At 41.5% G+C, this 15,706-nt stretch overlaps 1 protein-coding gene across 7 annotated transcripts in view; it reads right to left on the bottom strand.

Moving 5' to 3' along the window:
* LOC137658804 (ral GTPase-activating protein subunit alpha-1) overlaps positions 1 to 15,706 on the bottom strand; it is a 139,615-nt gene that overhangs the window by 81,425 nt on the left and 42,484 nt on the right. For 6 of the 7 annotated variants that reach the window (XM_068393855.1, XM_068393858.1, XM_068393856.1 and 3 more), the window contains exons 13-16: positions 12,300 to 12,428; positions 11,870 to 12,011; positions 11,323 to 11,589; positions 8,327 to 8,404 (exon numbers count right to left, since the gene is read on the bottom strand). In XM_068393855.1, the coding sequence (XP_068249956.1) occupies positions 8,327 to 8,404; positions 11,323 to 11,589; positions 11,870 to 12,011; positions 12,300 to 12,428 (616 nt within the window). The remainder of the gene's footprint in view (positions 1 to 8,326; positions 8,405 to 11,322; positions 11,590 to 11,869; positions 12,012 to 12,299; positions 12,429 to 15,706) is intronic. The other variant, XM_068393859.1, reaches the window with a different exon arrangement.

Genomic DNA, 15,706 nt, shown 5'->3' with positions numbered 1-15,706 from the left:
CACAAAAGGAAGCCTATACTACTATGCCATCAGACATTTTGAATTAAAATATTTAAACCTAACAAATTTGGAGACAATTTGTATGTTTCCTAGCATAAAAACCTGGAGCTATTTATAGGGGTATTAACTTTTTGGCAATTCTGAAAACTATACAAGACAATTTTAGTGAGGGATAACTAACCCCCTCTGCTAGTTAGCAAGGGGGGGGGTAGGGTAGACCGGCTACCCCGCTCACTCACACCCGTCGGCTGAGTAACCCCCTTTGCTTTCTGGCAGGACTTCTAGAGACCTGAGGACCCGAACCACGTTCCAAGGAGGAGGTCTAAGTTCTGGCTGGGGACAAGTAATCTCGTAATTACGTATGAGCAAAGTAAGTTCATAGGAGGAAACATCAACTCCTTTCAGTCTAAAGGCGAGACTCAAGGCTGAGCGGTAGCCTTTGAATGCTGAGACCAAGAGAAATATTTCTTCCCGAACGTATACAAGAGACTCTGCTATAGTTGGAACAGAGTCATCGAGGGGAGAGATACCCCTTCCATGGCACCAACCACAGAAAACTGACCACTTTGCCTGGTAGAGTGCCTCTGTGGATCTCCTGAGGTGACCAGCCATTCTTTTCGCAACTGGTTGCGAAAAGTCTCTCTGTGTGAGAAAGTGCTGGATAGTCTCCAGGCATGAAACCGAAGCGAAGCTACGGTCTTAGGGAAAACATTAGCGTGTGGTTGTTTGAGAAGGTCGTGCCATGGAGGGAGCTCCCACGGGATCTCCGTGAGAAATTGCAGAAGGTCTGGGAACCATTCCGCGTGATGCCATAGCAGAGCTATCAGTCATATTTGCAAGTTGTTGCTTGCTCGTACCTGGTCGAGGACTATTCTCATTAGACAGAATGGGGGGAAACGCGTAAGCATCCAGGTTTATCCACCGTTGTTGAAAAGCATCTTGCCAAAGACCTTGGGGATCCGGGACTTGGGAGCAGTATAACAGGAGCCTGAAATTTAGGGCCGTTGCGAACAGATCCACAGTCGGGCAACCCCACAAAGTCAGGACTTTTTTGGCTATCAGAGGATTAAAAGACCACTCGATGCCAACTATATAAGTCGCTCTTCTTAGCTTGTCCGCTAGCACATTCCGCTTGCCTGGAATGAGGCAAGCTAATAGAGTCACCGAGTTGTCTTCTGCCCATTTGAGTATCTCTACTGCAAGATGGTACAGCTGCTGCAAAAGGGTATTGCCGTTTGTTTAAATAAGGTACCACCATGGTGTTGTCGCTCATCAACACCACGAAGTGCCCCTCCAGGACCTGGTGGAACTGTTTTAGGGTCAGAAAGGCTGCCCTCATCTCAAAAGAGATTTATGTGCTGGTATCTTTCTGATTCAAACCATTGGCCGGAGATATTATGGTGCAGCACGTGGGCACCCCACTCTTCTTTTGATGTATCCGAAAAGAGCATCAATTCTTGGGGAGAGACGAGAAGATCGACCCCTTTGCAGAGGTTTGGATCCCCCAACCACCACCTCAGATCCGACCGCTCCTCTAGTCCTATGTGGACTAGATGACCCCAGGAATCGGTGGACTGATTCCAATGGGATTTCAGGTGCCACCGGAGAGATCTCATCCTGAATCGACTGTTGGGGACCAGTCGGGTCAGAGAAGATAGGTGACTGAGAAGGCGAAGCCAACTCTGCGCCGGGAGCTCTTCCCTTCTGAGGAAGACCTGTGCTAACTTCCTCAGTCTCTGGATTTTTTCATCTGATGGGAAAGCTTTGTGCCCTAGGGTGTCTATGCGCATGCCTAGGTACACCAGTTCTTGAGAGGGAAGCAGACGAAACTTCTCGAGGTTTACCACGATCCCCAGATCCTGGCAAAACCTTAGAAGCTCGTCTCACAGGCAGAGAAGGACCACCCCCGAGTCTGCCAAAATCAGCCAGTAGTCCAAATATCTTAGGAGACGGATGCCGACTCTGTGAGCCCCAGATGATACTAAGGCGAACACTCTCTTGAAGACCTGGGGTGCTGTGAAAAGACCGAAACACAATACCCTGAACTGGTAATACTTCTGGTTAAGCATGAATTTAAGATACTTCCTGGAAGACAGATGGATTGGGATCTGGAAGTATGCGTCCTTCGGATCTAGAGTGCACATAAAATCCTGCGGTCTCATCGCTTGTCTGACAGTGTCAGCCGCCTCCATTCTGAACGGGGTCTGTTCGATAAACCTGTTAAAAGCTGAGAGGTTGATGACTGGTCTCCAGCCTCCAGATGCCTTTCTCACAAGAGAGAGTCGACTGTAAAAGCCTGGGAACCCGTCGAGGACCTCTTGGAGAGCATCCTTCTCCAACATGGTCTAGAATTCTGCCTTAAGGGCACACTCCAGTGTAGATCCCTTTGCATAGGAGTTCAATGGAATTGGCACTCGAGTCAGTGGAGGGAGGGAGTGAATGGGACACGATACCCTGAACGAATTACCTCGACTGTTCAGGGCTCAGCCCCGTGGTGAAGCCACCTCTACCAGTGGCTTTGCAGGCATCCCCACAGATAAACAAATGGCAGGACTGCCTGACCTAGTGGGTATGGCCTCGGCCGGATCCCTTCTTTCCCTTTCCTCCACGAAAGGACTTTCCACGCAAGGCTTGCTTGGACCCCTTTGATCCTGCTGTTTCGGGTCTCAAGTCCTTTTTGCTTGGGGTTTCGGTTGTGGTTTCCATTGTGGCTGAAAGGGATAAGGTCTGGCTGTCAAGACCTTCTGGATGAGGGAGTCCTGGCTGGACTTCCTCCACATCTCAGCCACCCGCTCGACATCCTCGGGGTTGAACAAGGAATTACCTTCGAATGGTGCATTCCTTAGTCTCGCCACTTCGGCTTGGGGGAGACGTCTCTTGAACTTACCTATGACAGCATCTCTCTTTAGGATGGTGTTAGGCCAAAGGTTAACCGCCTGATGGGAGAGAAACTCAGTGGCCCGAGTGCCAGACAATAGGAACGTCTCCAAAGACTTCCTGGAGGACTCCCAAGACAGATCGTTAGATCGAATCAGTTGACTAGGGATAACACCCAGAAGTCAAGCCACGAAGTTGCCTGCATGGCGTGTTTCACCACCTTCTGGTTGAAGATCTTAGGAGGCCGAAAATGAGACGAAGTCCCGTAAGCTTCTCAAAGGGTGTAGCCTTTGAGTGTGCCTCTATAGAGTGATCAAGAGACAGAGTTGGGAGAGACTCCCAGAGAATCTCGTAGTACCTCCTCTGAAACACATACGGAGGAGACACGAGCTTGGAGGATGAGCTGGAATGGAGATAGGAGGTGGAATCAGTTGCCTGGAACACTGCCTTCTGTTTGGCACTCCTCAACCCCTTTGACGAGGGCAGAGCTGCACTGGCCCTCAGGGGTTTCCGATTACCGTAAAACTGATTGAGGGCCGTTTCCTTTCTATCTAGAGGGGCTACCGATGGATTTGGTAGCCCATTGATGGATTGGATGCAGGCTAAGACCTGCCAGAAGGCATGCTAGAATGCCTTCCTCTCATCTTCCGTTAGCTTAGGGCTAGCGGCAGCTGGCAAAGTATCGTCCTCGAGATTGCTTTGCCCTTCCACACCCGAACTCTCAACCATAGGAGCCCGGAGTGGGTCATAGTCGTCAACATAGACCAGACAGGGAAATTGCTGAAGACGTGCTCGCTTCTGCCTGCCTAAGAGTCAGAGAAGAGGGAAGCCTAGCCGAGGATTTAGGAATGGTAAATAAATCCTTCAGCTCAATGCTCCAAGGGAAATGTTCCTCCGTCAGTGAGGGCTTAAAAAGGCTCCGCTGGTCTACGGGAGGTATGGGAATCCGCCGCCTGAGGAAGCACGTCGCGCCCAGTCGCAGGTCGTACCTCCTTAGGCACTCTGGCCTGTGGAATCTTGAACTGCGAAGGGCTACCTTGTAGTTCTTGCACTCTCTCTTTCCGAGGCCTCTTGCAAGGAAAGAAAGGTTTCTCCCGACCAGAAGGACCAGCCGGGGCGGAATCCTCCAAACTCCTCCAAGGATCGGACAGAGGGGAAGCCCCCGGGACGAGAGGCGGCAACAAAGGAATCCTTCGAGAAATGACCCGTGTAACGGCTTGCCACATTATGGTTGAAGCCATGGGGGGTCGCAGGTTCCAGAGGAGCTGAGTGGAAGGTCCTTAGGAACACAAGGATCCTTAAGTTTAGGAACCTCGGCAGGTTTCTTAACCCTCTTGCCTGTGAGAGGGTTCCTGGCAAGCAAGATGGGCACAGGCTTACCCTTAGGGATAGAGTCAGGGCGTTGTAGTGTGGGCGTCTGATATCTCTGAGGCGATGGGAGCCTTTGAGACTGGAAAGACTGATGAGCGTCTCTCCTTGTAGGAGGGTTACCCCGGGAGTGGTACCTTCTGCAGCCAAAAACGGAGATGGCACTTTGTCCGAGAATGAGGTAACCACTGGGACGAGGCAAGGTTAGTTTTGGGAGGATGGCAAACCACGAGAACCCTCTCTGGACCGAGTCGTAAGAATGTCAAGAGCTGGCGCTTGGACAGCATGGCGCAACTCTGTTCTGTTGCGTTACGCAGTGGTTACCTCATTCTCGGACAAAGTGCCATCTCCGTTTTTGGCTGCAGAAGGTACCACTCCCGGGGTAACCCTCCTACAAGGAGAGACGCTCATCAGTCTTTCCAGTGGTGGAGAGCCAGGAGGGGGAACAAGAACGGATCGTAAACCCCGATCGCGCGACCCTTAACAAACCACGCGGGGAGGACCCTGAGGAACTTCGTCACTAATTCCTGTAGGATGTAAATCAGGATGAGGGATGCGAGAACCCGAGGGTTCAGCGTAGCGCTGGTCGCGTGACCGCGAACATTCTACACGGCAAGAATCCGGAGACTCTCTGTCTTAAGAGTGAAACTCTCGATGATGAGGGTTATGAGACCTAACAGGTTGAGCGTGAACCCCTAGAGGTTGTGCAACGAGGAGAGAACTCACTGCTACGAGAACCCGAGGGTTCTGCGTAGCGTCCAGCACGAGAGCATACAAGATCAGCGATACTAATGTTACGAGACCCCAAAGAGTCAACGTAATGGAAAACCGCAGTTTCCCTGCCACAAGACCCCGAAGGATCAGCGTGGCTAAAGGCATGAGACCCCGAAGGTTCAGCGCAACGGGAAACCGAGGTTTCCCTATCATGAGACACCGAAGTGTTCACGTGATGAGAGGAACGAGAGCCCAAGGGCTCAGCATAACCAGGGTTAAGAGACCTCGGAGGGCCAGCGTAACAGAAAACGAAAATTTCCCTGTCACGAGACCCCAAAGGGTCAGCGTGACTGAGGTATGAGATCCCGAAGGCTCAGCGTAACCATCGTTACGAGAGCCCGAAGTTCCAAGTCGCAAGAACCCGAAAGTTCAACGCGACGGAGACCCTAGGGTCTTGAGAACCTGCAGGATCAACATGAGAACCCGAAGGCTCACAATCACACCAGCCCAAAGGATGATCGTCACAAGACCTCGAAGGGTTAATGTGAGAACCAGCCGGTTCAAAGAGACGTCTCCTCACAGCTCGAGGAGGAGAACATCCAGGATGGAGTGGGGTCACAAACACTTCCACCCTACGATCCTTCGGAGAGGAACGCAGAGCAAACTCCACCCAAGTAGAAGACTGATCCAGCTCTAGATACCTCCTCTGCAGGGGAGGTTTGTTCTCCCGAAGGAGAACGTCGCTTAAGACAAGGCTCTCGCTCTGCTCCTGGAGGAGAACCATAAGCTACAGGAACCACTGATGCTCTAGGACAGTCTTCCCTCACGAACAAGAGACTCGTTCCCCCGAAGGGGAAACCTGCCTCGGAGAAAGCTGAACCACCGCCCCTGTTGGATCAGCAAACTTCTTGCCATCAGAAACAGACTCAAGGCTTGACCGATGGGCTGCAGTGCCTGTGCATGCGCCCACACTAGGAGGATCAACCTACGCAGAAGGAAATGACTGCCTTCTCTCCGCTCCCCTCTGAAGGAGCTCAAAGAGAGCTTTCTTCGAAGGGGGACCATCGACGTCCAGCGATGGCCAAAAGGATAAAAGATCCAAGAAAGAACAGGCACTCCCTGGGGGAAGGGAAGGAGCTGACTTACTAGGGAAGTCAACACCGCCTATCCCACGGGGTTAACCTGGAGTCACAAACCATGCGCTGCTGCTTGATCGTGCCCCAGAAGGGCACGGCAGAGGAGCAGCTTTGGAAAGAGATTTGGGGGTGGAAGAAGCAGAAGCCCGCAACTTCTTCTATTTCGAGGAAGACCCCTTAGGTGAAGAATCCCGCTTAGACTTCTTCTTCTTCCTACGCCCGAACCTCTCCCACCTGGAGGCAGGCCACTCCCGTCTCAACACAGGTGTCATCCCGTGAAATGTCCCTGCCAAGCCGGGCGCAGGATGATATGAAGGTACCGCAGCTGCGGCTCTCGCGACCAGGACATGTTCGCATAACGGGATAGCAAACACACACACACACCTGCACCAAAAAAAAAGAAAAATCGAATTAATAGTCAAGGCAGTTTAGTTTAACGTGAGAGAGAGACGGCGCGTCTACACTCTACCGAGCCAAAAGTAAAAGTGGTTACTCAGACGACGGGTGTGAGTGAGCGGGGTAAACTCCACCCGCTAACTAGTGGATGGGGGTAGTTATCCCTCACTAAATTGTCTTGGCTAGTTTCCAGCGTTGCCAAAAAGTTAATACCCCTATAAATAGCAAATGGTTTGTATCTGCGTCGGAACAAATGTACTTTCCCCAAGTTGTGATATAGAAGTTTTCTTTGCGAGCATTTGAGGAACTTAAAACTTGGTGTCTAACTTAGAAAAGGGCCGCCAACTAAAACTCATCAGAGTTTCTTCAATTCAAAGTGAAAGGGATCTCGTCCTTGTACACTTACCATAAGTATGCACTAAAAAAAAAATAAAATGAACCGGAAGATGATAAAAATTCATATGTCGAATTTTTCAGAGTACAAAAAAGTTGAAAAAACAAAGAGCTGCATGCAAACAAAAAAGGAACTTTAGTGAAAAGCTTCCTCTCTGGCAGACCAACATATATTCTCTAACACTTGCTACCGATAAAAGGAGCAAACTGTAACTCTACACATTTTAACATTTCAACAACATAGTCAGCACTGGAAATTTTATGAGCTAAAGAAATAAAATACTGTATGCTAATCCAATTATAAGACTTCATGAATGCAAAAGTCAAGACGCATACAGATATAAAACAAAACAAAAAGAATGCAAACTGTTTTACTTAAACAGCAACATAATAATTATCCTTGACAGAAACCCTACACAAAGCAATCTATCCTAAATGCTAAACACTATTACCCTATTAGAAAAAATTACATAAAAAAAATTGTGCTATCAACTCTAATCATAAATATTATTCATAAAACCTGAAAGTCCCTTACAGCTGAAAAACAATCAGCACTTTGAGTGCATCATTAATCAAATAAGAATTTCTGAAAAGTAGTTTGGAAAAAAGCAGAGGATGACAAACAGAATGATGCATAGCAAAGTTCCCTTTAACCAAATCTCGGCAAAACAATGAAGTCGAATTAAGAGCTAAGACCTGAGCGATCTCACTGTTTGTAGTAACTACAAACATGGTGCAATATTGACTTTTTTCTTCCTTTAGAGGTTTTTTGTCTGGGAATATTTGCAAAGCAAAAGAACAGAAGTTCTAAAGAAATATATAATTTTCCAAAGATATAGCATCCATACATTTACATAATAATTATCAAATAAATCTACTTTTGCTGGTATGCCTTGAAACCTTTTGAAAACAAAGTAAAAGTAACCAATCACCACAATTCTCTCAGAAAAAAAAATAAGCTATAATATAAAGAATATTAAAGGGGGGCATCAGCTGAGTGAGGCTCAACATTGTATGAACAACTCAATTCTAAATAAAGAAGAAATTGTAAGCAACAAAAATTATTTCCTGCATTCTTTTTATAGAATTTATTTTTATTTCAATATTGAGATATTCAATACCAAAATATCTATGCATAAAAATTCCTGTAAATATTATTTACATTTCAAAGAAACCTGAAATTTAAACAAACTTTTAAAGATAAAGTGCTCTTTTGCATATCTTACAATGAGCCCACAGCACACTTCATATATAACACCAAACTGCTTTTCTTCCACTTTTAATTCAGAGCTCAAAATTGACAAGATTTTTCTACCAAACAAAATAAACTGGGTACAACTAATACGAACCCTTTGTGGTAATACTTGTAACTATATTGCATTCACCATCACAAACCCTTTGCGCAACAAAGCTGCAAAAAGCTGGGGAAGCTTTGGACCTACCGTGCGAGAGGGTCTCCAGCGACTTTGATCTGGTGCCGTGCAGGTATCGGTGCGTGGGTGCGTGGCCATCACAGTCCCCTGGGATTGTAGGTAACCATTCATGAACAAAACTACATTCCTCAAGCACTACTGTCAATGATCATCGAGCATACTGACTTTTAAAATATCAATGAACGAAATATAAATGAAAACTAAGCAAAAGTTATATCTTTCAATTGATCACAGAGGTACTGGAGTACATGATTCTTACATGACTGCATTTACATGGAACAAGGGATACACCCATAGTGTTGGAATTCAAATAAATGAAAATGTGCAAACAAGAAGGTCTAATTTTGGCAGGTATGTTACGATTACCCGGGATCAAGGGGGGAAGGTACCCTCATAACTGTACTACACATCATCATAATGGAAAGGGTCTACAATAATACTTTAATTTAAGGGGGGTAAAATCATTACATTCAATTTCTTAAAATCGAGTTATTATGCATTCCTCGTTATATACAATACTAAAAGGTAACCATATACATAATCATCTTGCCATCACGTACAATTTGAACCTTTCATCAATATTACTACAGTATTGATTATTTTTCTTTGTACTTTCAAGACTTCAACAGAAACCTATCAGAACATAAATTTTGATAATTTATAAATAAAATACATCAAAGTGCACTCAGGCTCTTGCAAATATTTATCCAAGTCAAAGAAAATAAAAACTTTACGATTAAAAACAAACAATGTAAAAGTCCATTTGTATAGTAACCACTTAACCAAGGACCAAATTTGTTATATTACAAAATAAAGAAGTATTATCTAAAGGGCCGTGAACATTATACAATGATATTGAATTTAATTGCCTTCAATGAAATACAAAATACAATTCAATGGATTATAATGCATAAGTCTATGATGTATTCTTTGCAGGTACTTTTCAACATCATGAGTAAAAATTATACATAGAAAAGGACTTACTATCTTTGAAAAAAAAAATTCTACGGTATATTTGAAAATATTCATATGGCCCTTTATAAAGAGGCTCTAATTTGATCCAACACTCGACTAAAATATATTAAATGACAATAATAATTATGAATTGACCCAAAATTAATTCATACAGTAGCATAACAAAGTATAGTACAAAAATTCCTATACATATGGACTTGTACCTCACATGTTTGAACATCAATGACACAGCAAGACAATTTGCTAGCTAAATTAAATGCATGACCACGAGAAGTATATAAAAAAATCCAGAATACCACAAAGAGCAATTGGATTCATGGCTAAAGAGCATCAAGAGTATACTGTACTGCCTTAAAAAGGGCTATTAAATTATACATGCTCAAGAAATCTTTATATTATTTCCAATCCTTCATTTCCCTTTTCTCCTCTAATTAAAAATCTAAAAAAATATAACTATGGTCCTCTATCTACGAAGGGTGGCTATAAGTTACACCATACTGTACTGTTCATGAAAACTCCTTTTCCATCACTGGAAAGATGACCTGAATTGCAAATGTGTCCCTATTGCCTAGTACAAGACTTCATCTTTCCAAACTATGTTTGCATCATATAAGAGTAAAATGGCCTGTAATAATTTAGAATAAATTTCAGAACTTGAGTCTATATTGTATTTTATTCAAAGTATACAAAACATGGAACAATAAATAATAATTTCTGCTATCCTCTCCCTTCGGTGTCTTAACGCGGAGCTCAATATGCAATTGCAAAATGTTTAACGTAAGCCTAATAAGAGGTCCTTTTTAATGGTACATATTAATCTCTTCAATCTTGACAAATATTTACTATATCTTTCAATCTTCTTATACGATTTGACCCCTTAAGATTACAAATTCACTTCAAATTTGATCCTTTTCTTTTTGGAGAATAAAACGAGATACCTTAGTGTTTTGGGATATTCTGGTTCTTATTCATATAGAAAAGAATTTGAAACAAAGTTATGTCCAATACAAGTTTCAAAACTGCTTATACAACTGACTGAAGTCATACCCAAACATAAATTGTATTTGAAACATCTTTCCAATTTCAATTTAATTACTTCAGCTTCTACATAAAAGTATGTGTACAAAACAAAATCCATCACTCTTAAAAAATACTTATGACTTCCTCCAAGCTTCCCAAAATAATGCTCCAAATACAATACATATATAAAGTTTTAAAAGTGAATTCTCTTAATTTAAATACTGCATCTGTAAAGCGATTCTTGAAGGTTAATGACGCCATTATCCACATGATGATTCTGTCAGCCAAATAAATTCCAGCGGTGCATCAGTACATTTGGCTAACAGTGCACAGTTCATTCCATGCTGTGAGATCTCGTACAAAACATTACTCTCTTTGCGTATATTTAACACGATGGTGAGTCGGGAGGGGGGAATCAGCATTTGAGAGCGTGATAGCTGGCAGTGAAAAAGCAGCAGTGACGATGAAATGTGACTTTTAACAAGATACTGGTTACCTAATAACATTCAAGTTGACGTTAATCGGTAACCAAATTTACGTGATGTTTACTTTCCCTGACGCAATATCATATAGTACTTGTACAGTTAATATGCTTTGTAAGACATTTCAGCTTCAAAAGTTTCTCTAGCCAGGCTTCTCACTATTGCACTTGAACCCAACCAGGAGAAACTGCAATGCACTAATATTTACAATTACAACACCTGCATTGGACAAACACTTTGCTACAAGATAATCAAAATGACAGAACTGGTAAGCTATAGTGGGCAGCAATGTCATCGACTTGGGTTTTAATAACTGAGAAATGAATACACCATCCAAAAACTGATGACATATATCCAACTAAGAGCACACACAGAGAAAGCGTATCTAATATGTCACGTCAAAGACTGACCAACGTAAATTACAAGCCACTTTCACTGGCAAACGAAATTTACATATGGACCCCCAGAACATGAATGGCAAGCAACAAGGTATAAGGCTAAGGGGGGAAAAAAGAACTTGGAACTTACCATGAGATTGTGTTCTTCCAGCTCTCCTCCTCAACAGCAAGCTAGACTCTGACAGAGAACGCGTCAATCGTCTACCGAGGATGTGATGATGCGGATGATGGGGATGAGAATGGGGGTGGTGGTGATGGTGGTGATGTGAATTTTCACCAGAAGGATGATGCGGTGACAATTTCGGACTGCCGCTGCTACCACCAGCACCTGCCTTTAGAGAACCTCCTCCAGAGCTTCCACGCCGTTTTCTGCTGAATGGGCTTCTCTCACTGCTCCCTGAAGATTGACAGGAATTTCAAAAGTAAATTATTTATAATGGTGATGTCAATTATGGATAAAAGAACATTAAACTAAAATCTTTAGAGAATAATTCCACCTAATTAAATTTTACATAATCAACAATCATCCAGTATCTTGCTGAAATTGTATACTATGGTACTTTCTTCACTTTCTGATCTCTTTATTAGAAAAGATAATTTAATTTCTACAATCTGTTTATAGCTAACTGTATCATTCTGTATGCTGTAACTGAAAAGATAAAATACACCGGACTCACCATGAGAGCTACTATGGTCCCCCTGTGATTCCTCTTGTAAATGAGATAGTGAAGGACCACCAGGGGGATGATTTTCATTAGTGTTGGCTTGTCGGTCCATGCGCACACTACTCCAACTTCGGGCAAAGCTATTTCTCACAGACTGGCGTATTTCATATTAAAAAAAGAGAAGGGTAAAAAGGGAAAACTACGAACATAATAATCTAAGGCAATGGAAAATATTTCAAACTTGCCAAGAACAAATTTTTAGTACTAATTTCTATCATCACGAAATTAAAGTTTCTAGATCTTGTTGGGCCATTGAAATAATACTTTTTTTAAATTTCCATGACTTATCACCTGAAGCAAAGATAATATTAACAAACAAACCTTTTGGCAAAACCAGTAAATCATTCTAATAAACATTGATGCAAAACAAATACAAACTTACATCTAATCCAGTCAGCTTGGTTCCTCTTTTGATAAGACGTCGGTCAGTCACACGATCCAGCGGGAGGTTGTTCAGTTCCAATCCATAAACATGTCGAGCCAATACTCTTGTCAATGTGTCAAGTGTTTTCTAGAAATAAATTCAACATAGAAGCACAATCAATTACAGAATTACACTAATAATAAAAACTCCCACACAATTATTTTGAACATTTTGGTTTTGCAGGGAGACTAAAACGTTGAAAGAACATTCTGTTTTTGCAATAATGGTTAAGAAAATTCACTTAACCCTTTTACCCCCAAGCTATTTGGAACTTTCCAACCCTTAACCCCCAGGCATTTTTTTTTTCCAAGCACATTTTGCAATATATTTTTTTTAAATTGCTCTAACAGCCTTAATTTTTGTCATAGAGAGGTCAGGTTGGTCTCATTCTTTTGGAAAATGACTGAAGTTTCTCATAAAGTTATCAAAAATACGCAAAAAAAAAGGTATAAAGCAGTTTTTTGCAAAGATGTACCAGTACGTCCATGGGGGTAAAGGGATGAGTTTTGTGAAACGTACCAGTACGTCCTTTGGGGGTTAAAGGGTTAACCCTGGATAGGTACGATGGGTCGTTTGCGACCCCGAGCGTCAAAAAAAAACAGGTTTTTCTCACGTGACTCACCCCTGTGACTGAATTTGTGGGTGATCGACCTGCAGGAGGTGTCTCCCCTACACGCTCTAGTAGTGTCCAGATGTGCATTGCTGTAGCTGTACTCCTTCCCCGATTTCTGAGACGCGTCGGGGTCGTTCGCGTCCGAGTTTACCCTTCTAAGGTAGTTTGCATAATTATCAAAGTTATTACGTATTATGAAATTGTCGTAGAATGGTGCAACTTGTATAGTTTATCAGTTGTGGAAAGTCTTGGTGGATTGTTTGGCTACCATGTGCATGTTTTTTTTTTTAATTAAAATGTCGTTCATCACCACGAGTACCATTTTACCGCGAATGCCCCTTTTTCATTTTTTTTCATTTTTTGCCAAGTCATTTTTCCGTAAGATATTGCCAAATAGTGTCGTAAAACTTTTGCTTGTTTAGTGTTGGAAAGTGTGTCTAGATGATCTGGCTACCCATGCATGACTTTGTTTTTGTCAGATACGACGTAGTTATTGGTATATTGGGTATTTAACTGCGGTTACCAATTTCTGTTTTTTTTCAATATTTGTAAAAATTACTACGTAGTAAGGAATTGCCGTATATTATTCATTTTTTTTTTCATGTTTATGTGTTAGAAAGTGTGCCTTGATGGTTGGGCTAACACGTGCATGTCTTTTTTTTTATCTGAGATGTCGTATATTAGAATGTCGGGCATTTTACCGCGAGAGTCCCTTTTTAATTTTTTTTTATTTTTTTGCCAAGTCATTTTTCCGTAAGATATTGCGAAATAGTGTCGTAAAACTTTTGCTTTTTTAATGTTGGAAAGTGTGTCTAGATGATCTGGCTACCCATGCGTGATTTTGTTTTTGTCAGATACGACGTAGTTATTGGTATATTGGGTATTTAACTGCGGTTGCCAATTTCTGTTTTTTTTCAATATTTGTAAAAATTTACTACGTAGTAAGGAATTGCCGTATATTATTGATTTTTTTTTCATGTTTATGTGTTAGAAAGTGTGCCTTGATGGTTGGGCTAACACGTGCATGTCTTTTTTTTTTTATCTGAGATGCCGTATATTAGAATGTTGGGCATTTTTCCGCGAGTGCCCCTTTTTATTTGTTTTGCATTTTTTTGCTTAGTCATGTTACCGTAAGGAATTGGCAAGTAGTGTCGCAAAACTTATATTTTTATAGTGTTGGAAAGTGTTTCTAGATGATCTGGCTACCCATGCCTATCTTTTTTTTAGCCAGATATGGCGTATATATAAGTATGTGTTCGATTTTCCTGTGATTGCCATTTTTTCGTTTTTTCCCATTTCTTTCAAAATTACTACGTACTAAGGAACTATCACAGAGTAATATTTCATTTATATGTTTATTTGTCGGAAAATATGCCTTGATGGTTTGCCTAGCACGTGGCTGAAATTTTTTTTTTCTGAAATGCCGTATATTAGAATGGCCATTTTTCCACGAGTGCCCCTTTTTATTTGTTTTGCATTTTTTTGCTTAGTCATGTTACCGTAAGGAATTGGCAAGTAGTGTCGCAAAACTTATAATTTTATAGTGTTGGAAAGTGTTTCTAGATGATCTGGCTACCCATGCCTATCTTCTTTTTTTAGCCAGATATGGCGTATATATAGGTATGTGTTCGATTTTCCTGTAATTGCCATTTTTTCGTTTTTTCCCATTTCTTTCAAAATTACTACGTACTAAGGAACTATCACAGAGTAATTATTCATTTAGATGTTTATTTGTCGGAAAATGTGCCTTGATGGTTTGCCTAGCACGTGGCTGAATTTTTTTTTCTGAAATGCCGTATATTAGAATGTTAGCCATTTTTCCGCGAGTGCCCCTTTTTATTTGTTTTGCATTTTTTTGCTTAGTCATGTTACCGTAAGGAATTGGCAAGTAGTGTCGCAAAACTTATATTTTTATAGTGTTGGAAAGTGTTTCTAGATGATCTGGCTACCCATGCCTATCTTTTTTTTAGCCAGATATGGCGTATATATAGGTATGTGTTCGATTTTCCGGTGATTGCCATTTTTTCGTTTTTTCCCAATTCTTTCAAAATTACTACGTACTAAGGAACTATCACAGAGTAATGATTCCTCTAGATGTTTATTTGTCGGAAAATTGTGTTTACTTTTTTTTTGATTGAATATCATCAAATTTTTTTAGCTAAAATATTGTTTTACATTTTTTTTTTCGATTTTATTTCCCTTCAAAAAAATTTTTTTGGGTCAGAATTTTAATTTTAAAGTCGTAAAATAATCGACAATTATCCAGCAACCCACCATACAATTTTTATGCATATCCAATAATAATTGGATTAGTAAATAACACCTTGAAATTGACATACCCTTCCTACATTTCAAGTGGCAGATTAGGGAGTCTGAGTCAGTGTGGTTGGCGGCCATTTTGTGGACATATCCGAAGCGTAAGCTGCCCTATCTATATATATTCTTGTTCCCTATAGAATTTGTGATATTTTGGTATATTTTTACCTGCATAAATATCATATTATATATTAAATATATGTATTTTTTTACGAAATTTCTAAGTACTCAAAAAATTACCTTTAGATATGGCCCCTGATATAAATGTAATTTACAAAATAATGAAGATTTTTTTACATATTTCTATTTTAGGATAACATATGTTTATTCCCTAAAAAAATTAGCCACTTCCTATTTCATTTGGGTACCCAAAAAAATTCATGAAATTTGGACAAATTTTTTTGGCCAAAAAAAGTTACCCTTTTTTTCTCATTTC

The sequence above is a fragment of the Palaemon carinicauda genome, chromosome 19 (assembly GCF_036898095.1).
Source record: "Palaemon carinicauda isolate YSFRI2023 chromosome 19, ASM3689809v2, whole genome shotgun sequence".
In the NCBI taxonomy this organism is placed as follows: Eukaryota; Metazoa; Arthropoda; class Malacostraca; order Decapoda; family Palaemonidae; genus Palaemon; species Palaemon carinicauda.
This window is presented reverse-complemented; position numbering and strand designations above follow the sequence as displayed.